At 39.0% G+C, this 21741-nt stretch overlaps 4 protein-coding genes across 8 annotated transcripts in view; 3 read left to right on the forward strand and 1 right to left on the reverse strand.

Annotated features, from left to right (window-relative positions):
- Positions 1-21741, forward strand: part of arg1 (arginase 1) — a 102104-nt gene that overhangs the window by 38424 nt on the left and 41939 nt on the right. The gene's annotated exons all lie outside the window — the stretch shown is intronic.
- Positions 1036-8689, forward strand: nudt13 (nudix (nucleoside diphosphate linked moiety X)-type motif 13). 4 transcript variants are annotated; one of them, XM_022669147.2, is made up of 9 exons: positions 1036-1434; positions 1556-1657; positions 3402-3544; positions 3757-3864; positions 4396-4502; positions 4610-4735; positions 5003-5114; positions 6031-6185; positions 7386-8689. In XM_022669147.2, exons 2-9 carry the CDS (start codon positions 1581-1583, stop codon positions 7608-7610), a joined length of 1053 nt encoding a protein of 350 aa, XP_022524868.2. In that variant the 5' UTR covers positions 1036-1434; positions 1556-1580; the 3' UTR covers positions 7611-8689. The 4 variants fall into 4 exon arrangements, with proteins under 4 accessions (XP_022524868.2, XP_022524866.2, XP_022524867.2 ...); XM_022669145.2 differs by having other exon boundaries at positions 1037-1332; XM_022669146.2 differs by having other exon boundaries at positions 1037-1300.
- dnajc9 (DnaJ (Hsp40) homolog, subfamily C, member 9) lies at positions 8757-13727 on the reverse strand. 2 transcript variants are annotated; one of them, XM_007260021.4, is made up of 6 exons: positions 13576-13727; positions 13146-13324; positions 11711-11851; positions 11337-11591; positions 11164-11247; positions 8757-9284 (listed from the first exon to the last, which is right to left on the reverse strand). In XM_007260021.4, the coding sequence occupies exons 2-6, from the start codon at positions 13317-13319 to the stop codon at positions 9177-9179; spliced, it is 762 nt and encodes a 253-aa protein (XP_007260083.1). In that variant the 5' UTR covers positions 13320-13324; positions 13576-13727; the 3' UTR covers positions 8757-9176. The 2 variants fall into 2 exon arrangements, with proteins under 2 accessions (XP_007260083.1, XP_007260084.1); XM_007260022.4 differs by having other exon boundaries at positions 13421-13706.
- Positions 14170-19967, forward strand: si:ch211-207i20.2 (C2H2-type zinc finger protein). The gene is made up of 5 exons (XM_049465022.1): positions 14170-14785; positions 15280-15448; positions 15803-15861; positions 16230-16332; positions 17025-19967. The coding sequence occupies exons 1-5, from the start codon at positions 14564-14566 to the stop codon at positions 18032-18034; spliced, it is 1563 nt and encodes a 520-aa protein (XP_049320979.1). The 5' UTR covers positions 14170-14563; the 3' UTR covers positions 18035-19967.

Raw genomic sequence — 21741 nt, forward strand, 5'->3', positions numbered from 1 at the left:
GCCCCCCTGCGCTGGGATTGGTCAGTAGTTCATATTTACCCAGCTTTCGACTTTATTGGCGTGAGCAGCAGCGAATCACAGGGTAGGAGGGTGGGCGGTTACACAGTGAAGGTGGAAAACAAAATATCTGCTTTGCTGCTGCAGCAGGGCTGTTTCAAAAGGGGAAATTTAACCCCACGCAATTTTTTGGAAACGTTGCACAGTGCAGAAAATCCGTGTGCAAAACAAAACAAAAAGCAGGAACACACTCACACATTTACTACAGAACTACAAACTATATTAATTTAAAGAAAAATATAAGTTATCAGTGGGCATTTGTTTCACTGTTCACCCAGCCAGTTTCTGTAGCCCTAAGCAAACTTTGTGACATTTTGGCCAAATACAGTACGTAATACACACGATACTTAGAAGGTCGAGCGAGCTTCACACTTATGTACATTAAAATCAGCAGCATTATTTTATATCTGGATATGTTTTCCACAGATTGAAGTTCGACCATAGTATTAAAAACTACAAATCCCAATATTTAATATTCTTTCCAGAGGAAAACAAAACATTTTTAGAGTAATACAGACGATATAATGGTCAGTTATCAACCTTGGTAATATTTTTGGCCAAAAACAGACAGATCAGTATAGCTAGCTCCTATTATTGAATGGACCATTACTTCTGTTCTATATTAGAAAGCTCTTAATTATAATGTTTTTTTTTACCCATACAGGTTTTTCAGTCATAAATATAACATTCATTAAAAATCAGCAGCATTATTTTGTATCTGGATAATGTTTTCCACTGTTTCGAAGTTACACCGCCGGCTAAAAACTACAAATCCCAGGAATAACATTCTCCCCGGCAAAACTAGCAATGTAGCCGTTCTGTTTCAGTCACGGTGTTCCTTACTAATATTTTCCAATTCATGCAACGCTTTAGAACTATATATATTTTTAAAATCAATACAGGGGAACCTTTCTTTTTTAGTTTTAGACGCTTTGGTGAACTTTAATAGTGAAGTGGGTAAGAGTAACAAAAGTAGTTAGCCAGAGTACCCGGATGAGGTGGCGGCTTCTGATTCGCCCTTACACAGACGGGACATGTAGTTCCATGAGGCAAACTACAAAACTAGCAGCAAACCTCGTATCTCCACGGCTTTGAATTAAATATCGAAATGTTGGACGGTTTAATGTGTATCACTGTACAGACGGACTAACCAGGGGTCCTGACTGAAGACCGGTGGGCTGAGACGCGTTTCTGAAGCCCACAGTCTGTGAGGAGTTACCGGTGGCGGACATATTGGACTGCGGTCAGCTGTGACTCCATGAACCTTTAGCTACAGTCAGGAGGAGTTAAAACACTACACCGTGTTATTTTATTTAGCTAGAGCAGTTCTGAATGATATTCTTAATGTAATAATATCATAAGATAATGCAGATACAGGTTTGTTATTGTTAGTTACTGTACTGCACTGCTGCTGCTAGTCTGTGTGATGTTATTGGTGATGGTGACCCTCAGTTCAGTTCAGTTCAGTTCAGTATCAGATTTGATTGTTTTTTTTCAGGTCTGTTCACTGTATATCCAGAAGAATGCAGTCTCTGAGGTCTCTGTTCAAACCAAAGCTGGTGACCCCTCTGCCCTTTTCCACCTATGTGTCCCGGATAAGGTCAATGTCCACTTCTCCCTTTTATGCACCAAAACATTGTAAATTATTTATTTATTTACTATAGTGCTGGGTGGTATGACAAAATGTTCGGTAAAATGGCAGAGTATTTCTCTTTTTTTTCTTTTATTAATATTATTTATTTTTAGTTTTTTTGCATGAATGGGCTGTAATATAGGATTGTGACTTACTGTACTTTTAGAAAGACATACAGCTCTGGCAAGACTCTTTCTGAATCACTTTTGCAGATTTTGTAAAATAAACATTGTGGTTTTATTTTGTAAATTACGGTAAACATTTCTCCCAAATTCTAAATAAAAATATTGTCATTTAGAGCATTAATTTGCAAAACAAAAAAACCTCTGAAATAATAAAAAAGATGCAGACCTTTCAGACCTCAAATATTGCAAAAAAAAAAAGTTTATATTCAGTAGTTTTATTTGGTGGAATAAACTTGGTTTTAATCACAGTTTTCATTCATCTTGGCATGTTTTTCTCCATCAGTCTTACAAACAGCTTTTGAATAACTTCCTGTCACTCCTGGTGTAAAAAGTCAAGCAGTTCAGATTGTTAAAATCAAAGAAACTCATCATTTTTAAGTGGTCTCTTATTTTTTTTGCAGCGCTGTATAATATAAAACACTAAGGATTTAAGTTAAGGCTTTGATACTATTGGGTTTACTTTGTCCCACAAAATGACACAATATATGAAGGACTCAGACTTGATTAGCAGAAAAACAGCTGAAGAATGTAAAAAAAAAAAAAAATAGACCTTAAAAAGAGATACGCCAACAACTTTATTACTACTTCATTTTTAAAGCTAAAAAGTTTAACACTATAAATGGACCTAAAAATCTCAAAATGTATGTATTCAAAAGTTATTTCTCAAATGTTCTATTGCACAGCCGGTATACTGGATGAAATGATATACCCCACAGCTCTATTAGGTATTTAACCTTTATTTACCCAGGAGGTCCTTTGAGATTAAAATCTCTGTGTCAAGGGAGACCTGGCCAAGATGGCACACGAATTCCAGTTAAAGATAATTACAGCAACGTATGTACATAAATATATTTAGAATAAACACAAAACCAAACTCAAAGAAACCAACTCATTAAGCTGTAATTTGTTTAGAAGGTTACCGGTATTCCAAGACCATGGTGTGAAATAGGAGAAAGCATTTCTGCCCAGTTATTAACTAATTTGAGATCCTTGTATTGGAGCCTGTTGGGAAAGCGAGAATCATAGAAACTATTAAGACGTGAGGGCTGGGATGATGGGAGCTTACCCAACAGAGCTTTATAAAAAATGTGCCTAAGGCCAAGTAACCAAATCATATACACAATATTGTGTGCAAAACAATGAATTAGATATAAAAGAAGTAAAGAAGAGTTAGCAAGAGCATAAATTATGTCCCGATTATTGAACACACTTAAAAATATAGCTTGTACAAGTGTTTTTCATGTTTCAGGCAGGTCCTAATAATAAAAACTCAGTCTTACCTTTAATTTCTTTACTAGAGTCTCAATATTCACACTGAAGGAGAACCAGTTATCTAACCAAATACCCATATGAAAGAGTAATTTCATGGAATAATTACAAGTTTAATAATAATAATGAGACTGTTTTTATTTATTTATGTATTTTTTTTAAATAACTCAAAAATCTTTGCACCTTTTGAGAAGATCATGTGACTTGTTGCAATCATGACTCATGAGTTAAGTAATTTCTGTGGTCCCTCTATGCAGATATCTGATGAAGTTAAAAGAGGACGATGACGCGTGTCGGGAAGCCCTCAGGTCTGGAAACTTGATGCTTTTCCACAAGCTAGCTCCTCTGGTGCGGAGGAACAAACATGGTGTATGTCAATCTCCACGTCTTACAACTCCAGGTATTAAAGATGCAATGCCTCAACATTACATGGTAGTGGGTCACATGAGGAGATTGAACAGATAGAAGGACCTGAATTAAATTAACAATGAAAATCAATGGATTGAACACAGCGCACACTTGAAATCAGCCTCACTCATACTGAAACTAAAGCATGTGATGTAGTCAGAAATCCTGATCTCTGTGTCTTTTGATGCCTGTCTTGCTTTTCAGTTGTTGAACAGATACTGGAGAAGCTTGGGCAAGACAAACAGCTGGTCAATGAAGCTGTCCTTATGAGCTCTACTGAGTCCAATGAGCCCCAGTTCTGTCTGGATGTGGGTAAGAACAGAATACAGATAAATATGTCACACTACATGACTATGATATTTATGGATATATTATTTTTTTTAAATATATTTTTAAAAGTAGTCTTTTACAGAAAAAAATGCATTCATGTCATAAGAAAGAGAAATTATTGCTGAATAGAAACAACCTCATTTTTCCCCCCTTTTCCCTTCTTCTTTCCCCTTTTTCCTACTACCCACAGCCTCTTCATCCCTCTCATAATATCAATTTACTTACTCACACAAACCCACACACACAAGCATGCACACACAACAGGACAAAAACATAAAAAAGGACAAAAAGGAATTCCAGTTATCATAAAATTTTGAAGTGTTACCTCTCAGAGTGAGTCTAACTTTCTCCATTTAAGTAAATTAGTCGTATCACAAAGCCACATTGAAATTGTGGGCAAAAGCAAAAGAATACAATTATTAATTTATTATTGTATATTTATTTATTTATTTATTATATATTTTTTACTGCAACTACCCATCTAGTAAACTGATGACTGATTTTGTTTTGTAGGTGATTTACAGCAGAATGGTATGGAGATGCTTTGTGGCGGTGTGTTCATGGATATCCGGAAAGCCTTCCTAATGCTAAGGACACCAGATGCCTCAATGGTTGCTAAGGCATGTTCTTCTCATTAACTTTACCAGTGACCTCACCTCACCTGTTAAAACTGTTAAAATTGCAGATGAGACCCTCTGTTGTCTCTGCTGTCCTCTCTCTGTCTCAGGGTCAGGCCCTGTTGAGGTGGCATCAGACGCACGGCTTCTGCAGTGCGACTGGACATCCCACTGTCAGAAACCAGAGTGGCAGCCAGAGAGTGTGTCCCAACAGCGGGATCACCTACTACCCCCAAGTGAGTGGTTGTAAAATGGACCCATCTCTGACATCTCTGACACAGATGTGCAGCTTCACACAAAAAGCTGATCTAGTCCCTGTAAAGATGTATTGCCAATGTAATAGTACTTTCTGGTGCTGATAAACTGTTGGTACCAAACCCCAGCATTAAGCTGTGTAGCAGTGGATGAAAGTGCTTGAGCACCACAGAATAATGCATTGAGGGTCTGTAAGATGCATGCATTTGTGTTAAATGTGCTTTGTAACATGTACTGTTGTCCTGCAGATGGCACCAGTGGTGATGGCTTTGGTGTCTGATGGAAGCAGATGTCTGCTAGCCCGCCAGAGCACTTTCCCACCAGGGATGTACAGCGCACTGGCGGGCTTTTGTGATGTGGGTGAGTGATTAATGCAGCTCGCCAGTAGAGACCACCATAGCACTGCACAGCAACATTACAGATACTACTAATGATGTTATGTAGTAATGATTATATAAACAAGCTTACAACTGAAATACAGAACTACATTAATTCTGCAGGCCAGCCAAAAAAAGTATCTTTTTATATTTTACTATGGGTGTGCGATATCATATCGTATGCAATAATATCTGCAAAAATTAGATTCAAAACATATTCTTGATGATATTCTTGATGTATTTTGATATTTACTGTATTTACTTCTAAAAGTTTGCTTGCAGTTAACATAAACATAAATTCGCCCAACCCTATATTTTAGATAGGCCTGCAAAAAAAATATTTTTACTCACAAGGTCTACAAATTGAGCTATATGTTTATTCCTTGGACAAGTCTCCAGAAAATTAAAATATTTTTATTTTGATTTATTTAATTTTAATTTTAGTTTCTATTTTTATAGGTTTCAAATACATTTTACTTTTTTGTAGGCATAAAAAAATTAAATATATTTGTATTTTCCACAAAAATACAAATTTGTGTAGGGCTATCAAATAAATAATACATATATTTGGGAGCAATATATATGGAACAAAATAAGAAACTACTTAAAAATGATGAGTTTCACTCAATTTTAATCAATATAATATAATAAAGAGGAAGATGGATGATCACAACCATCAAACCAAGCTGAACTGCTTGACTTTTTGCACCAGGAGTAAAGACATAAAGTTATCCAAAAGCAGTGTGTAAGACTGATTGAGGAGAACATGCCAAGATGCATAAAAACTGTGATTAAAAAGAAGGGTTATTCCACCAAGAATTTATTTCTGAACTGTTTGTGTGTTATAAACACCCTGTATGTTTGTGCTCACTGCTGTGGTGTTGGTGGTGTGATTGTAGGGGAAACGATGGAGGAGGCCCTGCGGCGGGAGCTGGCTGAGGAGGTGGGACTAGAGGTGGAGACGCTGCAGTACTCTGCCTCGCAGCACTGGCCTTTCCCACAGACCTCCTTCCTGGTAGCCTGCCATGCTACGATTAGCCCTGACAAAACAGAGGTGAGAAATGGTTCTTTGCAGGGATGCAACTAATTAACTACTTATCTATTATTTTGGTAGTTGACTAATCTAATGATTTTTTTATATAAATCAAGATTATTTCTGCCATGCCCTCCAACTCTGCTTCCTGTGGGTGTGGCTTAAGTTCCTAGCTTTTAATATCAGTTCGAAATAAGGAAAAACGACAAGGTTAAAGCTGAATGTGGGATTTAGATGCCCTTTAAAAGCCCAGCACACTTTAAATGTAAAACATTCTGATATTTAGTGATGAAAAGGTAATCTGTTGTGTCTCTCTCTGGTCACAATGGTGACCAGGTTGAGTGTGAACTAAGTGAGTTTTTATTTCCAGCATTGCAAAAAATTAACCAATAGTCGTCACTGAAAATTTCAACAGATATTTAAAACTAACATTGACGATTAAGTTGACGTATCGTTGCTGCTCTAGTTCCCCTACCCCTTGTTTTCGAGTGTAACTCTTCCCCTTTGGAACAGAGTAGGCGAAAAATTTAAATATCGAAAATCTGTTTAAAAATCATATCACTGAGGGCGCCGAGTGATCCAGCGGTCTAAAGCGCTGCCATTATGAGCGGAAGGTCATAGGTACAAACCCCCGATCATGCAGCTTTGCCATCAAGCTGCGGGCGCTCAGAGGGTGCAAAATTGGCCCTGCTTCCTCCGGGTGGGTAGATGGCGCTCTCTCCCCACATCACTTCTAGGGTGATGTACGCAACACAAGGCATCTGTGAGCTGATGTAGTGGAACCGAGCCGCTGCGCTGTCCTCCAAGCACGCTGACTACTTGGCAATGCTGCATCAGCAGCAGCTCGAAAAGAAGCAGTGGCTGACTTCACATGTATCAGAGGAAGCATGTGTTAGTCTTCACTCTTCTGGTGTGTTGGGGCATTACTAGTGATGGGGGAGTCCCAGTGCGTGGGTTGGGTAATTGGCCGTGTAAATTGGGGAGAAAATGGAAAGAAAATTAGAAAAAAAAAAATAATCATATCACTGTTATTACAACATTTTTTAGCATAGTATTGATATTGAATTATTGTTCAGAGATTTAAGATTGGCTTGCATCACACTACGTGATTGGGCGAGAGAGATCCATCCTACCCATACAGAGAGAGGTAGACCAGTTAAGTTGGAATAAAGGAAAGGGAGAATAGAACTCATGATCTAAGTTGTTGCTTTTTGTACGCAGTTAAGTGCCGATAAGGCAGAGCTGGAGGACGCTCGTTGGTTTAGCCTAGAGGAGATCCAGGCAGCTCTGCAGATGAAGACACCTCCTCTAAACCGCAGATCTGAATTGCCAGGCTTCTGGGTGCCTCCTGCTGTCGCTGTAGCCCGCCGGCTCATCCAGGAGTGGGCTGACCAGCAACAATGTCAAAGGAACGGGTCTCGACGTGAATCCCAAATGAAGGAGTAGACACTGTGCACTGTTCATCAGCCAATTGAGGCCCACTGTTTCAGTACAGTGGCCTCAGCTTCACATGGTGCTTAATAAGCTAGCCTCTTCTATGAGATGGTAAGAAGATATTTTTAAGTGCCTGGAGTATTCATTACAGGTTAGCACATATTTTTGGTGCAGCTACACTACCTGCTACATAGTTTGTTTTTGCCAGTGTTAATTTTAATAGGTGATTTTAATTTAGTTTTGTATAACTGTGAATTAGTTTTACTCAACGTGAGTAAAACTAATACTAATTAATAATATTTGTTCAAATATATACTTTATGGACTTTTTATGGACAATTAGCAAAAACTTTTGTCGCATTAAGTCAAGTAGTGTCTGTACCATGCATTGTAAAATTGCCAGTTCCAAGTGTATAGTGGTCTGTTCCTCAGCGCTCCCTTTCTTTGCTCACGATTAGTGTACACAGTGAAATGGGATGGATGAGGCCAGGTCCGGTGAGGTTTTGAGTTCGAGCATCATGAAATACTTGAGATTTTCAGCATTTTCCTATGTGTGCCCAGAGGATTCCAGAGGAGGCTGTTTTCTCTCATACTTGGTGCTCAATTCAAGTCATTGCATTCAATTTATAACCATAACAGTTGTTGTTTGGAGGCCCAGGCCAGCTCAGGGACTTTGAGCAAATTGATTGGTTTGCTTGCCTTGTGTAAATGCTCTGTTTATAGAAATATTTAAACAATTAAACAAAGGTTTTTAATTTAGGTTGTTTTAGGGAACAAGGCCCAGAATCTTGAGGAGCAGGATAGGCCGCATACTGGACATGAGGTTTTTAATCTGCTGCTGTAGCCGATCTGACCACAGCTTCATCTGTGGCAGGGGCTTTTTATGATATGTTAATCTCCTGACTAACAGGTGTATAAGAAAATATAATTTTAAAAAACATTTTAAATGACACTACTGTACTTCTACCTCCAGAATGGACTTCTAACTAGAACCAGTATTTTAATGTCACTTTACTGTGAGATTGTACTGTAAATTATTAATCCATGAATGATCCATTATCTTGAGTTAATAAATGTATCTGAGACCTGCAATGTTTTCATGTGTTTACTCATGAAATATGAGGGACTGTTTAAGAAAACAAAAAGGACAGTTTATAGGAAAAAAAAAAAGTTTATTCAATTCCAACATGTTTAAATGAGCATGTGTGTTCCACTGCAACAGACACACATGTGAAAGTGCCACAAAAGCTTAAGATCAACTACATACAACTTGTTTATACATGATAAACCAAACATAAGAGCAGGAAAAGAAATCCCAATCAATCAAACAAACCCCAGTTCTATGGATGGAAACAGCAGACAGTGGGCCTTTAAGTGTGAACCTAAAGCTTGTAAACACATTTAGGGTTCATAACTGCACATCAGCTGTATAATAAATAACTCATCTGGTGTGCTGTGAATGGATAACAGCCCAGAGTCACGCACTGCAGGTTCCTTCAGTCACAACTGAGCCGCCAGCTCTTTGCCAGTCCTGGGAGATGCAAAAGGTTTCTCCAGTTCAGGTACGAACAATGAGCTCTCACTTTTTTTTGGACCCTTTCTTCCCTCCAGCGGGCTTCTTGCAGTACTTGGCCTCAAGATCTGCGATGAGAGAGTTGAAGCCTTTCTCCTTGGACTTCTGTCTTTGCTGCAGGGACAGAAGGAACAAAACTGATCTGATCAAAATATCACCACATATGAAAGCTGCTGTGAGGGATTTCTTTTTTTTTAAGTGTATTTACCCTAACTAGCAGTGGGTCTCAGGTTAAATAACTGTAACAGTGCTTAGTAACTGGAGTTCTGAGCCACTTAGAGTCCTACTTTGTACTTTGCCTTAATGTCGAACAGGTGGATCAACTTTTACAGATCACCACCCACCTACACCTATGTTATAGAGGGACAACGGTCACCATTTCATTTCTAATTAAGAGGCAGAGTTGCAAGCAGAGCTGAACTTTAAATGCTAACTGCATAATAAATAACTGCAAATCTCTTGTTTCAGCAAATATTATTTTAGTATGTGTGAAATTGTTTGTGGATAGTTAAATTAAGAAATTATTACAAATCTGATGAGGCTATTCTTACAATTCTTAAATCTTGGGGATGGTCAAAATCTTTACTTATCCCTTTCAGACCTGAATTAACTCCAGTGATAGAAAAAAACATCTAAGAATGTTGTTTTCTGTCTGTAAAGCTCAGAAAAAATATAGTTTTTTCCGCTATTTAAGATGCAGTATTAGCATTAGCTGCTAACTGTGCCAAGTGCTTGCTCTTTGGCTGTCCAGAGGTGAGTATTATCCCAGGCTTTTATTAACATTTGTTGACCACAGTGCTAGCTCTTTTGCTGTTTAGAAACTAGTATATCGAGTATATATTTTAAGAATTAAAGTTTTGTTTACTTAACTTAGCATTTATCTTTTTTTACTGGGTGGCAGAACCTGCTAAATTGATAAGGAAAACATGGCAACACCCCTGTTCCTAATACTGGTTATTAGTTACTAGTGTCGCGTAAAATGCACCTTATAATCCGATGCCCCTTATGTATGAAAACAGACGTTTATTCATAGTGCGCCTTATAGTGCAAATAATAAGGTAGTATTCTACTATAAATTCTATATAGCAAATAAACCCAATTAACTAAAATAATATATATATATATATATATTTTCAATTGCATTGAAAGCCTGTGTAATATTTTATATCTAAATTTAAACTTTTTTTCATAAACCTTCCCTAAACATAAAAAAAACTTGATTACAAAGTGTTTATCACAAATCATTTTAAATTAGTAAACATGAGCTATTACTTTGCCTCAATCGCTCCAGTACTACTGTTTTTCCTGTGCTGTGGGCGGGACCAAGTTACTGTTTCATTGGTTTATAAACTTGTTCATTGGCTGGTTCATGGTCTAGTCTGATGGACAACAGCTCTCAAATAGTGTTATGTGCAACAAAACATTTAAAAATAAAGAAGGTACATGATGTCTATTGTAATGGATGCAGAGTCTGAAAGGGTTAAATGTATTTATTAGAGTCCCCCAGCAGATATTTGCTGCCGAGATAGCAGCGAGTAGAAACTCTCCTAAGGTGTGACAGGAGGTTTTAAAAAGTAAATTTTCTATTTAAATTGCATCTTATTAAGAAAATATGCAAATTTAAGCAGATGCATGTTCGTGTGTGCACTCGTGTTTGTTGGGCTACTGGAAAGAACCACTGACAGCCAGCTGTGTCCAAATACTGAATTGTCCTCTCCTAGACCCATTTATACACTTGGTAAATACATGTGACTAGAGTCTGTATTATATTCTGATTAGAATTTTGCCATATGTATTTACTCTGGGCTGTCTTAAACAAAATCTGCTCATTGCACTACTGACCATGTTTAAACAAGTTAATAGATTTTTTTTGGTAGAATTATGGTGGATCTGGTATGAAGGACAATTAACCATAATCTACTCGGGTCTGCCAGTATATTTACTGAGATCAAACAGATTTGTTAAAGAATAAAGCCTGTAGATGTATGTTCACCTGGATCATGGCCACTAGACTGTCCTCAGCATCCAGTCCCATCTCTTTCCGCATCTCATCCGCCTCCTGCTGCTCCTTCTTGGCCTGGACAACACAGATCATAAACGTAAAACACTACACAAGTACTGGAGACCAATAAACACTGCCATGGGCTGTTCTATATTTCCACCGACCTTCCTTTTGCGGTTGGCCTTCTTCTTGGTGCTCTCATGGGTGAAAGCTTTGTAAGCAGGTATGTCTTCAGCATCTATGGCATTCTGAAGGATCTCCCGGATGCGAGGCTCATCTCCGTGCTCACAGCACAGTGCGTGGTCCATGATGTGGTCCATGTCTCCCTCATGAAGCAGGTAGAGCCTCTTCAGGTCCTGCACTTCCTCATCTGAGCCCTTGTACTGCTTCTCAAAGTTTAAGATGTCCTGAAGGGTGATCTGATACAACAAAAAAAGACAAGAGGATTTGTTTACCATAGTATTTTAGATAAAAATCCCTTCATATTAAAAAAATCAGTGCCTAGATCTATGAGTAGTTGCTGTTAAGGAGTACTGACCTTTGGAAACAGCCTCCTCCAATGTTCTTCCCAGTCACGGTCCTGATCAATGGAGTCTGATTCTTCATCCACTATGCCCTGTTCATCATACACAGCCCTTTGCTCCTTGTCGCTTAACACAGCATAAACCTTTCCGAGAATCTGTAAGCACAAGCAATGTAAGGTTTACACAGATAAATCATGCAGAATGTCCCTGTAAACTTGGTGGCGGTAGTGTCATGGTCTGGGGCTGTTTTCTGTCAGTGGAAGTGGCACACTGCACAAAGTGAATGGAATAATCTTTTTAGTTCGGGAATGCTTTTCTGCTTGGTCCTACAAGCTTTACAGACCATAAGCCACACACTAGCTTTAACCCAATTTAATTATAATACAGCAACAGACCTTCATAGTGCTCAAATGAGAAGTAATGCAATAAAAACCTTGTGTGATTTATATATTAATAACTCAGAAACAGATAAGTTAAGAACACACCTTACATTAATAACTATAATTAAAGAGGCACTAAACCCCCTTATTTTTGCTCACTCGACCCTCAGCTCAAATTTGCGCATTGCCTTGGATGTTACGTCAACATGGAAGGCAAATGTGTACAAATCAACACTAAAATCAATCTTCTTTTGGAACAATGTATCTAGGAATCACCAGGCGATGACAAATAAAATGTTAAAGAGGAAAAAAGAGAGTTCAGGAGGGGCAAGAACAGAAATGAGTTTTTTGCTAATTATGTTATTACTAAATGTTTTTGACTGGGATATAAAACACTAATGTTACAGGATTATTAATGACAAAGATAAATAGCAATACTGATAATAAATCCCATGTAATCCAAATACAAAGTCATGCACTTAGTTGTTTTGCCATATGCTTTAAACATGTGACAGACATATACAGCAATGGAAAAAAATTAAGTGACCACTTTAAAATTATGAGTTTCTTTGATTTCACCACATTGAAAAACCTCTATAATGAAGAGGAAGATGGATGATCACAAGACATCAAACCAAGCTTGAACCAACTGCTTGAATTATTGCACCAGGAGTGGCATAACATTATCCAAAAGCAGTGTGTAAGACTGGTGGAGGAGAACATGCCAAGATGCATTAAAAAAATTGGATTTTCTTCTAAAACTTTATAAATATGAACTTGTTTTTTTTTTGCAGTGTTTAAGTTCTGAAAGCTCTGCATCTTTTTGTTATTTCAGCCATTTCTCATTTTTGTCAAATAAATGCTCTAAATGACCATGTGGTGAAATACAAACATATTCCTATAAATAGCAAAATCTGATCGACTGATTCAGAAACTAGAGTGGGCTCTTTTTTTTCCTCCGGAGCTGTATTTCGGGCTAGTCTAAGCTTCTGAAGGGCGGGTTTTAGACTGAATATGGGCTGGATATTTTTGTTGGACCTGGCAACCCTGTGCAGTGTGCTGTTTTTACCTGGAACTTGGTGGTGGCCTGCTCATCCCCGGGGGCTCGGTCAGGGTGAACCTGCAGGGAGAGCTTGTAGTAGCCGCGCCGCATATCAGCGTCTGAAGCCCCCTTCTGGACCCCCAGCACCTCATACAGACTGGAGGAACCAAACAGCTGCTCGCACTGCTCCAGCAAACCCATGACTCCTGTGAGGAAAATCAAAATAAACACATCAACCTAACTGATTAACTAACTAGCTCAGCAGAGGAAGAGCCGTTAATTACCCCCCTTCGCCCACTAACCTTCTATTAGCTAGCTACAATCCTCAATTCCACCTTAAACAGAGCAGCGCTTTTCTATTCAGCGCCTGAAAGTTTAAGGTGGAACGAAGAATTCCAATAAGAAGAGAAGTCCAGAGGATTTAACACAAGGCTGAATTAAACACACACTCACTAACCCGCTGTACACTGGATACGGGATTAAAATAGTCCCCTGTTTTCCGTTGTTTTCCTCTCTTCCCTCTAATCCCCCTCTTCTCGCTGTTTCTCTCCTCTCACTTTGCCGCCTTCTGCTCTTCTTCGGCCGGTCAGGTTGAGGTCCGGGAGGAGTAGCGCTGCCTGCAGGCGGACATTGGTCAGGGCAACATTTTGCAACCTGCAAAAGCAGTGGTGTGTTTTCCTTCTTAAAAATAAATACAGTTTGTGCCATAAAGTGTTGATATGTTTTTTTTCTTAATGCACTTTTTCACTATTTTTTATTTATTCATTTATGCTGCTATTTTAAATAAGCAATTTAAATTGTCTTGTGTTTCATCTGCAACCAGTTTTTAAAGTATTTTTAAAAGTATTTAATCTTTTATCACGTGTTTCAAAACATGTTCCCTTCTGCTTTGTGAAAACAATACATACAGAATTATTAAGGGAATTATTAAGGGAATATCAGATACATATTCATACACTTCTTAGTGGAAAAACGATTGACTGATTTGCATTGTGATGTGTCTGCGTACCAAATCACACGGACACATCATTCACACTTAAAAAAAAAAAAAAAAAAGAAAACATCATTCACACTTTACACACTACAGAGGTAGAAATTACCACAATAAATGTGTTTTTAAGGTTAGAAAATGTTTATAAAAAATAAATAAGCAGGACTGGTACGTTTTATTTCTTCTTATGAACACACTTCAGCTGTTAATGAAAAAAAACTATGGTTTAGGGTCTAGTGGCTCTTTAAGTTTTGATTGCGGAGCGGAAGCGGGACTTTTATTTTGATTTTGGTTACCCGGATGTAACTTCTCGCGCCACTGTTACCAGTGTTATCTGTGTGTTGTGTGTAGAGGCGAGCAATGCTGCGGTTGACTGCAGCTGTTTGTGATCGATCTGGTTAACGGATTAATTTATCGGGTCTTTAATCGATTAGCGGACTGATCGGCGGGACTGATGTCTGTGCCGGCGCTGCACGCGCACCTGGCGGCGGTGGTGGAGGCGCTGATCCGCGCGGCGGTGGCGGAGATGAGCGCACTGCTGTTGCTGCGGGACAAGCACAAGAGCACGAGCGCCACCACAACAACAAGAACACAAACAACAACAACAACAGAAAAAGACACAGAACCGACACAGAGAGCAGCGCTGTTACTGCAGGGGGAGAACGAGCAGAGACTGGTATGCGGTTTTCAGCCACGGGGTTAAAAGAGGTTGGGGTTCAAACTCATAGTAAAGTGGGGGCAAGTGTAGTATAACATGTCAGTTTATATATAAAATGTAATGTTTATTTTTTAAGTTTTAAATACAGTTCCAGTCATACATTTGGACACACCACTTCTTATTCAATGTGTTTCTTTCTGTTTTCTGTTTATTTGAGCTCATTTATAAAATGGGGGTGTGTTGGGTTATGGCTTTAAATAAGTAGCTTCTTTTAAAAGTGTATCATTTGCTTCTCCATGTCTTTTCTTCACTCTGTGAAGCTTATCCCAAATCCCCCAATATTTATGTAGTTGTACTGTAACTGTAGTTGTGAAAATCAATAAAAGTCTGCTTTAAATTATATAATAGCAATGCTCAAGGAGAATGCAGGCTTATAAAAGGGATGTCATGTCATCAAATTGATTCCTGTTTATTAAAGCACACTCCTGTTTTGTGATTTTTCTTTCTTGCAGAAGAAGTTCGCGTCAGTCATGGAAGTCCTGGGCAATGAGGCTCTAGGTAAGATCATCAAGCTTGTGGATGAGACCAAGTTTCTGCTGGAACTAGAGTGCAAGACTTTTTCAGGAAAGAGAGCACAGCACCCGGGGAGCATCCTGAACATCCTCTCAGTGGGAGAGCTGGGTAAGGACTTGGTAATTAGTGATTCATACAATATTAAAAAACAGAAAAGTTAATTCAGAAGAAAATTCATTGTAACAGTATGGCAAACAATGCACCCAGGAAGCTGTTAAAGTTAGGGCCTTGCCCAGTGGCAGCTTGTTGAACCTGGATATTGAACCCTTTTTAACCCCATTTAACTGCTGAATCACCACTGCCAAATTTTAAAGCAATAGTTTGGTATATAAACCAAGTGAACATGATAGATCACTCAGTCCAGACCCCTTGGACTCACTGTGCTTCACTGCAGAAGGTTCTCTGTGTAATTTAACAATTTAATTGCTGCTTCACTTCTTTTTTTATTTTTCTTACTCTTAGAGGAGGAACATTCCTATGATGGATGTGGAAGAAGCTCGGAGACGAGAATGCAAGATGAGGTGAGTTATTGCAGATGTATTTTGTGGTTTGCCCAGGGGTAAAAGCAGGTGTTTTATTGTTGAGAGCAGCTGATGGGTAAGTATCAATATAACATGACTTTTGCTGTCCACCCTGTTATGGTCAAATATAATGGTAATTAATATAAAAGGTCCTCATAAACAGTTCAACATGTCTGTAACTGTTCTAATAATGAGCCCAATAAAATAAAAGCAAAGCAAACTAAGTTCAAAGCATGCAAACAATTGGTGGACAAATTTGGTGAATATACAGTACTTCCCTATCCTTTTTGGAAAAATGCTATTTTCCCCCTTTCTCTATGGTACCTCTGACCTGAAAAAAGTAAGAAGTAAGTGTTTTGTTCTCTCAGTCTGCAGACACAGATGAGCCTCAGCAACCAGACTCTCCATTAACCCTGGCAGTGACCATCAAAGATGAATTTGGAAACATTGACCTGAAGTCCATCATAGCAGGTAATATGGGTTTATTTTCTGAATTTCTGAATACTTGTCTTATCTTATCTTGTACCATCTTTTGATCCAGTCTCTTTCACTAGGAGTTGTTTTTTACCCCCATAATCTTGTGTACAGTTAACCAAAAAGGTCCTTTAATTATTTCTGAAACTTTGCCAGACACATGCTCATCTAATGTTTCTACTGAAATTATGTGAAAAGGTATTGGGAAGAGGTTTATTGAGCAATCAAATATAATCAGACATTATTAATCTCTCACCCACATGTAGTTTAACAGCCAAGACATGTTTGTTATCTGATGCTCCACAAGATTACCCAGATACTACAGTTACTACAGCTATACATAAATACCAAGTGTTTACCAACGCCCCACATCAATAGTCCAGAACACAAGACATTTTTGCTGTATTTATTGTCTTACTCCCACCCCGGACAGGTCTGACCAGTAAGCAGAGAGAATGTTCTCACACAGGTTGTCTTGAAACATTTTGGTGTGCTTAACTCTTTTTCCCTGTGTGGAAATGATAAAAAAACAAGGGGAAAAATGCTCAGGTTTACAAACGCATTAACTATTATTTATTTTTTCAGACCAGAGCAAATTATCTGGCATTTAATGGTTATTCAGAATTTTGCTGCCTGTTTTTTTTCTTCTTCTTCAAATTCTGATTTTAATCAATATTTGCCTATTATAGGTCATTTGGAGCTGACTTCCACAGAAGGTCGAACAACAGAAGAGGGCAACGAAGCTGATCAAGACATTGGGAGCTTTGGAGGACGTAGAGCTTACATATGTTCAGAGTGTGGGCGAAGTTTCTCCACAGTGAGCAACCTCAAATCCCACCAGCGCATCCACACAGGTGAAAAACCCTTCGGCTGCGTGCTCTGCGGCAAGGCCTTCGCCCACAAGCAGAGCCTGGTGGACCACCACCGCGTGCACTCTGGGGATAAGCCCTTCATCTGCAAAGTGTGCGGCAAGTGCTTCGGCAAGGCGGCGCACCTGAAGACGCATGAGATCATCCACACGGACGAGAAGCCGTTCAGCTGCGACAAGTGCGGCAAAAAGTTCAACATTGCTCAGAACCTGGCGAGGCACCAGCTGACGCACACGGGCCAAAAGAGCTTTGTCTGCTCCAGTTGCGGGAAGAGCTTCACGCGGGCCAAGACGCTCATCACGCACAAGCTGATCCACACGGGCCAGAAGCCCCACACCTGCATAGTGTGCGGCAAGTCCTTCCGGCACGCTGTAAACCTGCGCAACCACGAGCGGATCCACACCGACTTACGACCGTACCCCTGCGACCTCTGCGGCAAGACCTTCCGGCAGGCGGTCAACCTCAAGATCCACAAGCGCATTCACACCGGTGAGAAGCCCTTCACCTGCAAGGAGTGCGGTAAGAGCTTCAGCCAGCAGAGCAGCCTCATCTCGCACGGCCGCACGCACTCGGACCTAAAGCCCTTTGGCTGTCGGTACTGTGAAAAGTGGTTCAACAACTCCAACAGCCTGAAGCTCCACGAGAGGATCCACACGGGCGAGAAGCCGTATAACTGCGAGTCCTGCGGCAAGTCCTTCAGCCAGGGGAGCCATCTGCGGACGCACAAGCGGCATGTGCACGGAGGGGGCAAACAGTATATATGCGACAAGTGTGGAAAGCGCTATGCAGACCCGCGCAACCTGAAGCTACACAAGTGTGTGTATGCTTGAGTACAACTCGGACTCAGGACTCAGGACTTTTTAAAGGGGAATTCCACAATATTGTTAAAATCTGCTGCATTATTCAGTGTTTAAAAGGTGGTTTGATTTATTATTAAGAAATGTGCCAACTCTGTTTTTTTTTTTTTTTTTTCATATGAAATGGGTGTTGATTGACACAAATATGACCTTTTTTATTTAATATCCAATCCCACCAGTCAAGCAATTAGTCTTTTCAGTTCTATAAGGAATGTTGATAATGGTAGAATTGTTGCAAATCAGTTGCAATTGCAAAAAATAGGCTATAAAATAAGTTTTGCCTCCCATTTTTATGAATGTATCTCTCTACCATGAATTACAAGTTATACATGAGTTGCGAATACAGTAATATACCTATTTAAAATTCTTATTTTCAGAAATATGGTTGCACAATGCACATTATTTGCAGATTAATCTTGCTCTTTTGTCTTTAAACTCCCACCGTTTTTGAGATATTGATACTGTTCCAAGTCCAGATTGAAACACACATTAAACCAACCAGTAACCACCTAGTATGCAATAGAAAACCTCCTATCAGGATCTTAGCAACCAATACCTTTTTTAGCCACCATCTAGCAACAGTTTAGCATCCAACAGCTACACCATAGCAGCATTTAGAAACTGCTTAGCAACCAACCCGTTACAATAGATTAACATCTCAGCAACCAACAGCTTCACCATAGCAACATCTCAGTAACCAGTAGAGTTTTCTCAGAATTCTAGTAAAACAGTGTTTCAGGTAGTATATTTATATCAAAGTTTAATGTTATGAGTTTCTGCCATGATGTTTTTTACACCAATTCAACTTTCCTCACATCTTAATCACTTAATTATATGAATTTTACAATTTTAAAACAATAGTGGAATTCCTCTTTCCGGGAAAAAAAACCTTGCAAAAAAAAAGAGTTCTTGCAGCAGTGCCATAAAAGAACCATTTTTGATTCCTTAAAAAAAAAACATAATAATATAAAAAACAAGCTAAAGCTCCTAAAGGTTTAAAGAAACTTCACTGAGTGTGGCTTACCAGGCATCAGTATTGGATAAACAGATTATATTATTGTATCTGCCAGTTTGCCCCACCCATTTCACACTGATGTGTGTTTCAGCCTATGCTGCAGGTTTAGTTAGCCAGTCAAAACATTTGTTGTGAAAAAACAAAATTATAACTGTTTTTGTTTCATAACCCCAAACGTCAAAAGCACAATTCCAATGCTATCCCACAAAATGAATTTAAGGGTTCTATATACATTATGTATACATTTTTTTAACATTCATACGTCATTATCTAAAGAATCAATCACCAACCGTCAATTAAAAGTTTTTTTTTTTTTTTTAAGTTATCAGAAGTGGTTCTTTTTCTGTGAGAGTGTTGCTGCCTCGGACTCAAGTTTTCCATGATGGTGATAATGCTGTAGCATTCTGCACTAGCGCGGATACTCCTCAATCCAGAAACACAGAAATTTGTGAATTTCTGACAGACATTAACAGAACTTAGAATTAACAGAAGATGTGCACAATCTACATAAATGCTATTTTTTAAGATGTTTCTGATTTTACTCTTTGCCTGAACCACCCAAAGAACTATTTTTGCTGTAGGAAAATAAGGCTGAAGATGAACACAGTACCTGCTATGAACCTCCAAACACTGGGCCATCTGGAAAATGCAGCACAATAGACTGGTGCCTGCCTGTGGTGATGGATTTTTTGAGGCCAAAGCAAAGCTTTTGTAACAAAATACAAAGCTGTTAAACTCTGCTCACATGTTCTCTCTTCGCTAAAACAATGTAAAAGATTGAGGAATACCTCCCTCCTCAGGCTGATTATAGCTGTTTGAGGTTCACACTAGTTGTGCTTCCCAGTGGCTCTCGCTGTTTCTTGATTTTGAAATAAAAATGATATGCTGTTGGTTTGGTTCTTTGTTTTTAATGACTGTCTCCACTGTGGATGATCTCGTCCCTCGCTGCGGTGAAACTGACTAGCGCTGTCACAGTTTCGTAAAAAAAAACAGGCTTTTTCCGTGCTGTACTGTTTATTAACATAATTAAAACAGATTTCGTTTTTTCAACTGTTTGTGAATTTAGTTAAAATCTGTTTTATTGCTGTAAGGTTACTTACTTAATATATGGAGTTTAAATCAGGTCTGCGCTCCTAATTACAGATTATTAGGCAGGGCAGAGTCAGGCTGGATTTTTTTTTATATTGTATTATCTATATATTAACAGTAAGTGAGATATTTTAAGCAGTAAGCTGACTCTGAAAAACAGGCTTTAAGGCGGCTGATGTTGGGATACACATTCCTGTGGTGTTGACATATAAATATAAAAATTCTGGTGTCTTATAAATATTTACACATAACTTATCTCTCTCCTGAAAAGCTTTTATTTTGGTCAGTAACACTCTTGTGTTTATTTACTAGCAGTGTAAATTACCAGTGTTTGCTTAGGTGTGGATGTAATTAGGGCAATCTGTACCAGATTTGCCTGGCACCTGTGTGGCATTAATGTGGCATCAGTATCGGATATCGGCCGATCGAGGTGAAAGACGATCAGCGATCGGAATCGGCCCCAAAAAACACTGATCGGTCCATCTCTAATAGTTATGTATTAAGAGGGGTATGGTTTATTTAGGTGGGCTCAAGCACTGCTTAAAGAGAGAGTAGAAACTCCTGTTTTTACTTCTAAAAAACGAAGAAAAAAAATTCAAATCTGAGAAAGTGCATAACAAAACAGTATTTTTTTTCTCTCTTAATTTTTCCCATTTTCTCCCCAACTTACATGGCCAATTACCCAACCCACTCATTAAGGACTCCCCCTATCACTAGTAATGCCCGAACACACCAGGAGGGTGAAGACTAGCACATGCTTTCTCTGATGCATGTGAAGTCATCCACCGCTTCTTTACGAGCTGCTGCTGATGCAGCATTGCCGAACAGTCAGCGCAGCGCCTCGGTTCTGATACATCAGCTCACAGACGCCCTGTGCTGTGGACATCACCCTAGGAGTGATGTGGGGAGAGAGCGCCATTTACCCACTTGGAGGGAGCAGGCTCGGCATAAGCGGGTGTTTGAAGCTGCGACCTCCCACTCATAGTGGCAGCGCGTTAGACCACCATACAAAACAGAATTTTAAGAACGAAAATACAAGCTTGCGTTCCATTCTGAAGGCAGCTGACCAACTGGGCAGCATTTTCAGGCAGCATGTATGCCCTTCCAGGTGAAGGACAGTCCTATTTGAGAGACAGCATATCCTGGGGCAGCGTCCTTATTTTACCCCAATTTAATCTTCATTGTAATGTAAATACACATATACGACTTCATAAATATATATTTAAGTAAGTAATTTGTAAAATGTAATTAAAATATTATTTTTGTGAGCTCCCTGCCCAATGACACTTATAATCATTTTCTTTTTTTTTATGCATTTGTGACCATTTTCAGTTATGGTTTAGACATGGTTATAGCATTACATGTTCACTGTTGTCTGATTTGTGAGTTTAACGTAGTCACTAAGGGATGTTTTCTATGTTTTATAATTTAATAAAATAAATTAAAGGGGCTGCTGTACAGTGTGATTTTTAATGTAGTCAGTAGGGGGCGCTGCTGTGTGTGTTGTATTGTACTGTAGTCGGTAGGGGGCGCTGCTGTGTGTGTTGTATTGTACTGTAGTCGGTAGGGGGCGCTG

This window comes from Astyanax mexicanus, chromosome 15 (genome assembly GCF_023375975.1).
Source record: "Astyanax mexicanus isolate ESR-SI-001 chromosome 15, AstMex3_surface, whole genome shotgun sequence".
In the NCBI taxonomy this organism is placed as follows: Eukaryota; Metazoa; Chordata; class Actinopteri; order Characiformes; family Acestrorhamphidae; genus Astyanax; species Astyanax mexicanus.

Bases quoted from the DNA above. Each gene is read 5' to 3' on its own strand.
- dnajc9 (XM_007260021.4), bottom strand. From the start codon at position 13,319: ATGGGTTTGCTGGAGCAGTGCGAGCAGCTGTTTGGTTCCTCCAGTCTG. The intron at 11,852-13,145 runs GTAAAAACAGCA...TTGTGCTTACAG, and splicing joins AGGCCACCACCAAGTTCCAG to ATTCTCGGAAAGGTTTATGC. The intron at 11,248-11,336 runs GTCGGTGGAAAT...TGTGTTGTCCAG, and splicing joins AGGCCAACCGCAAAAGGAAG to GCCAAGAAGGAGCAGCAGGA.
- si:ch211-207i20.2 (XM_049465022.1), top strand. From the start codon at position 14,564: ATGTCTGTGCCGGCGCTGCACGCGCACCTGGCGGCGGTGGTGGAGGCG. The intron at 14,786-15,279 runs GTATGCGGTTTT...TCTTTCTTGCAG, and splicing joins GGGAGAACGAGCAGAGACTG to AAGAAGTTCGCGTCAGTCAT. The intron at 15,862-16,229 runs GTGAGTTATTGC...TTGTTCTCTCAG, and splicing joins AGACGAGAATGCAAGATGAG to TCTGCAGACACAGATGAGCC.
- nudt13 (XM_022669147.2), top strand. From the start codon at position 1,581: ATGCAGTCTCTGAGGTCTCTGTTCAAACCAAAGCTGGTGACCCCTCTG. The intron at 3,865-4,395 runs GTAAGAACAGAA...TTTGTTTTGTAG, and splicing joins CCAGTTCTGTCTGGATGTGG to GTGATTTACAGCAGAATGGT. The intron at 5,115-6,030 runs GTGAGTGATTAA...GTGTGATTGTAG, and splicing joins GGCGGGCTTTTGTGATGTGG to GGGAAACGATGGAGGAGGCC.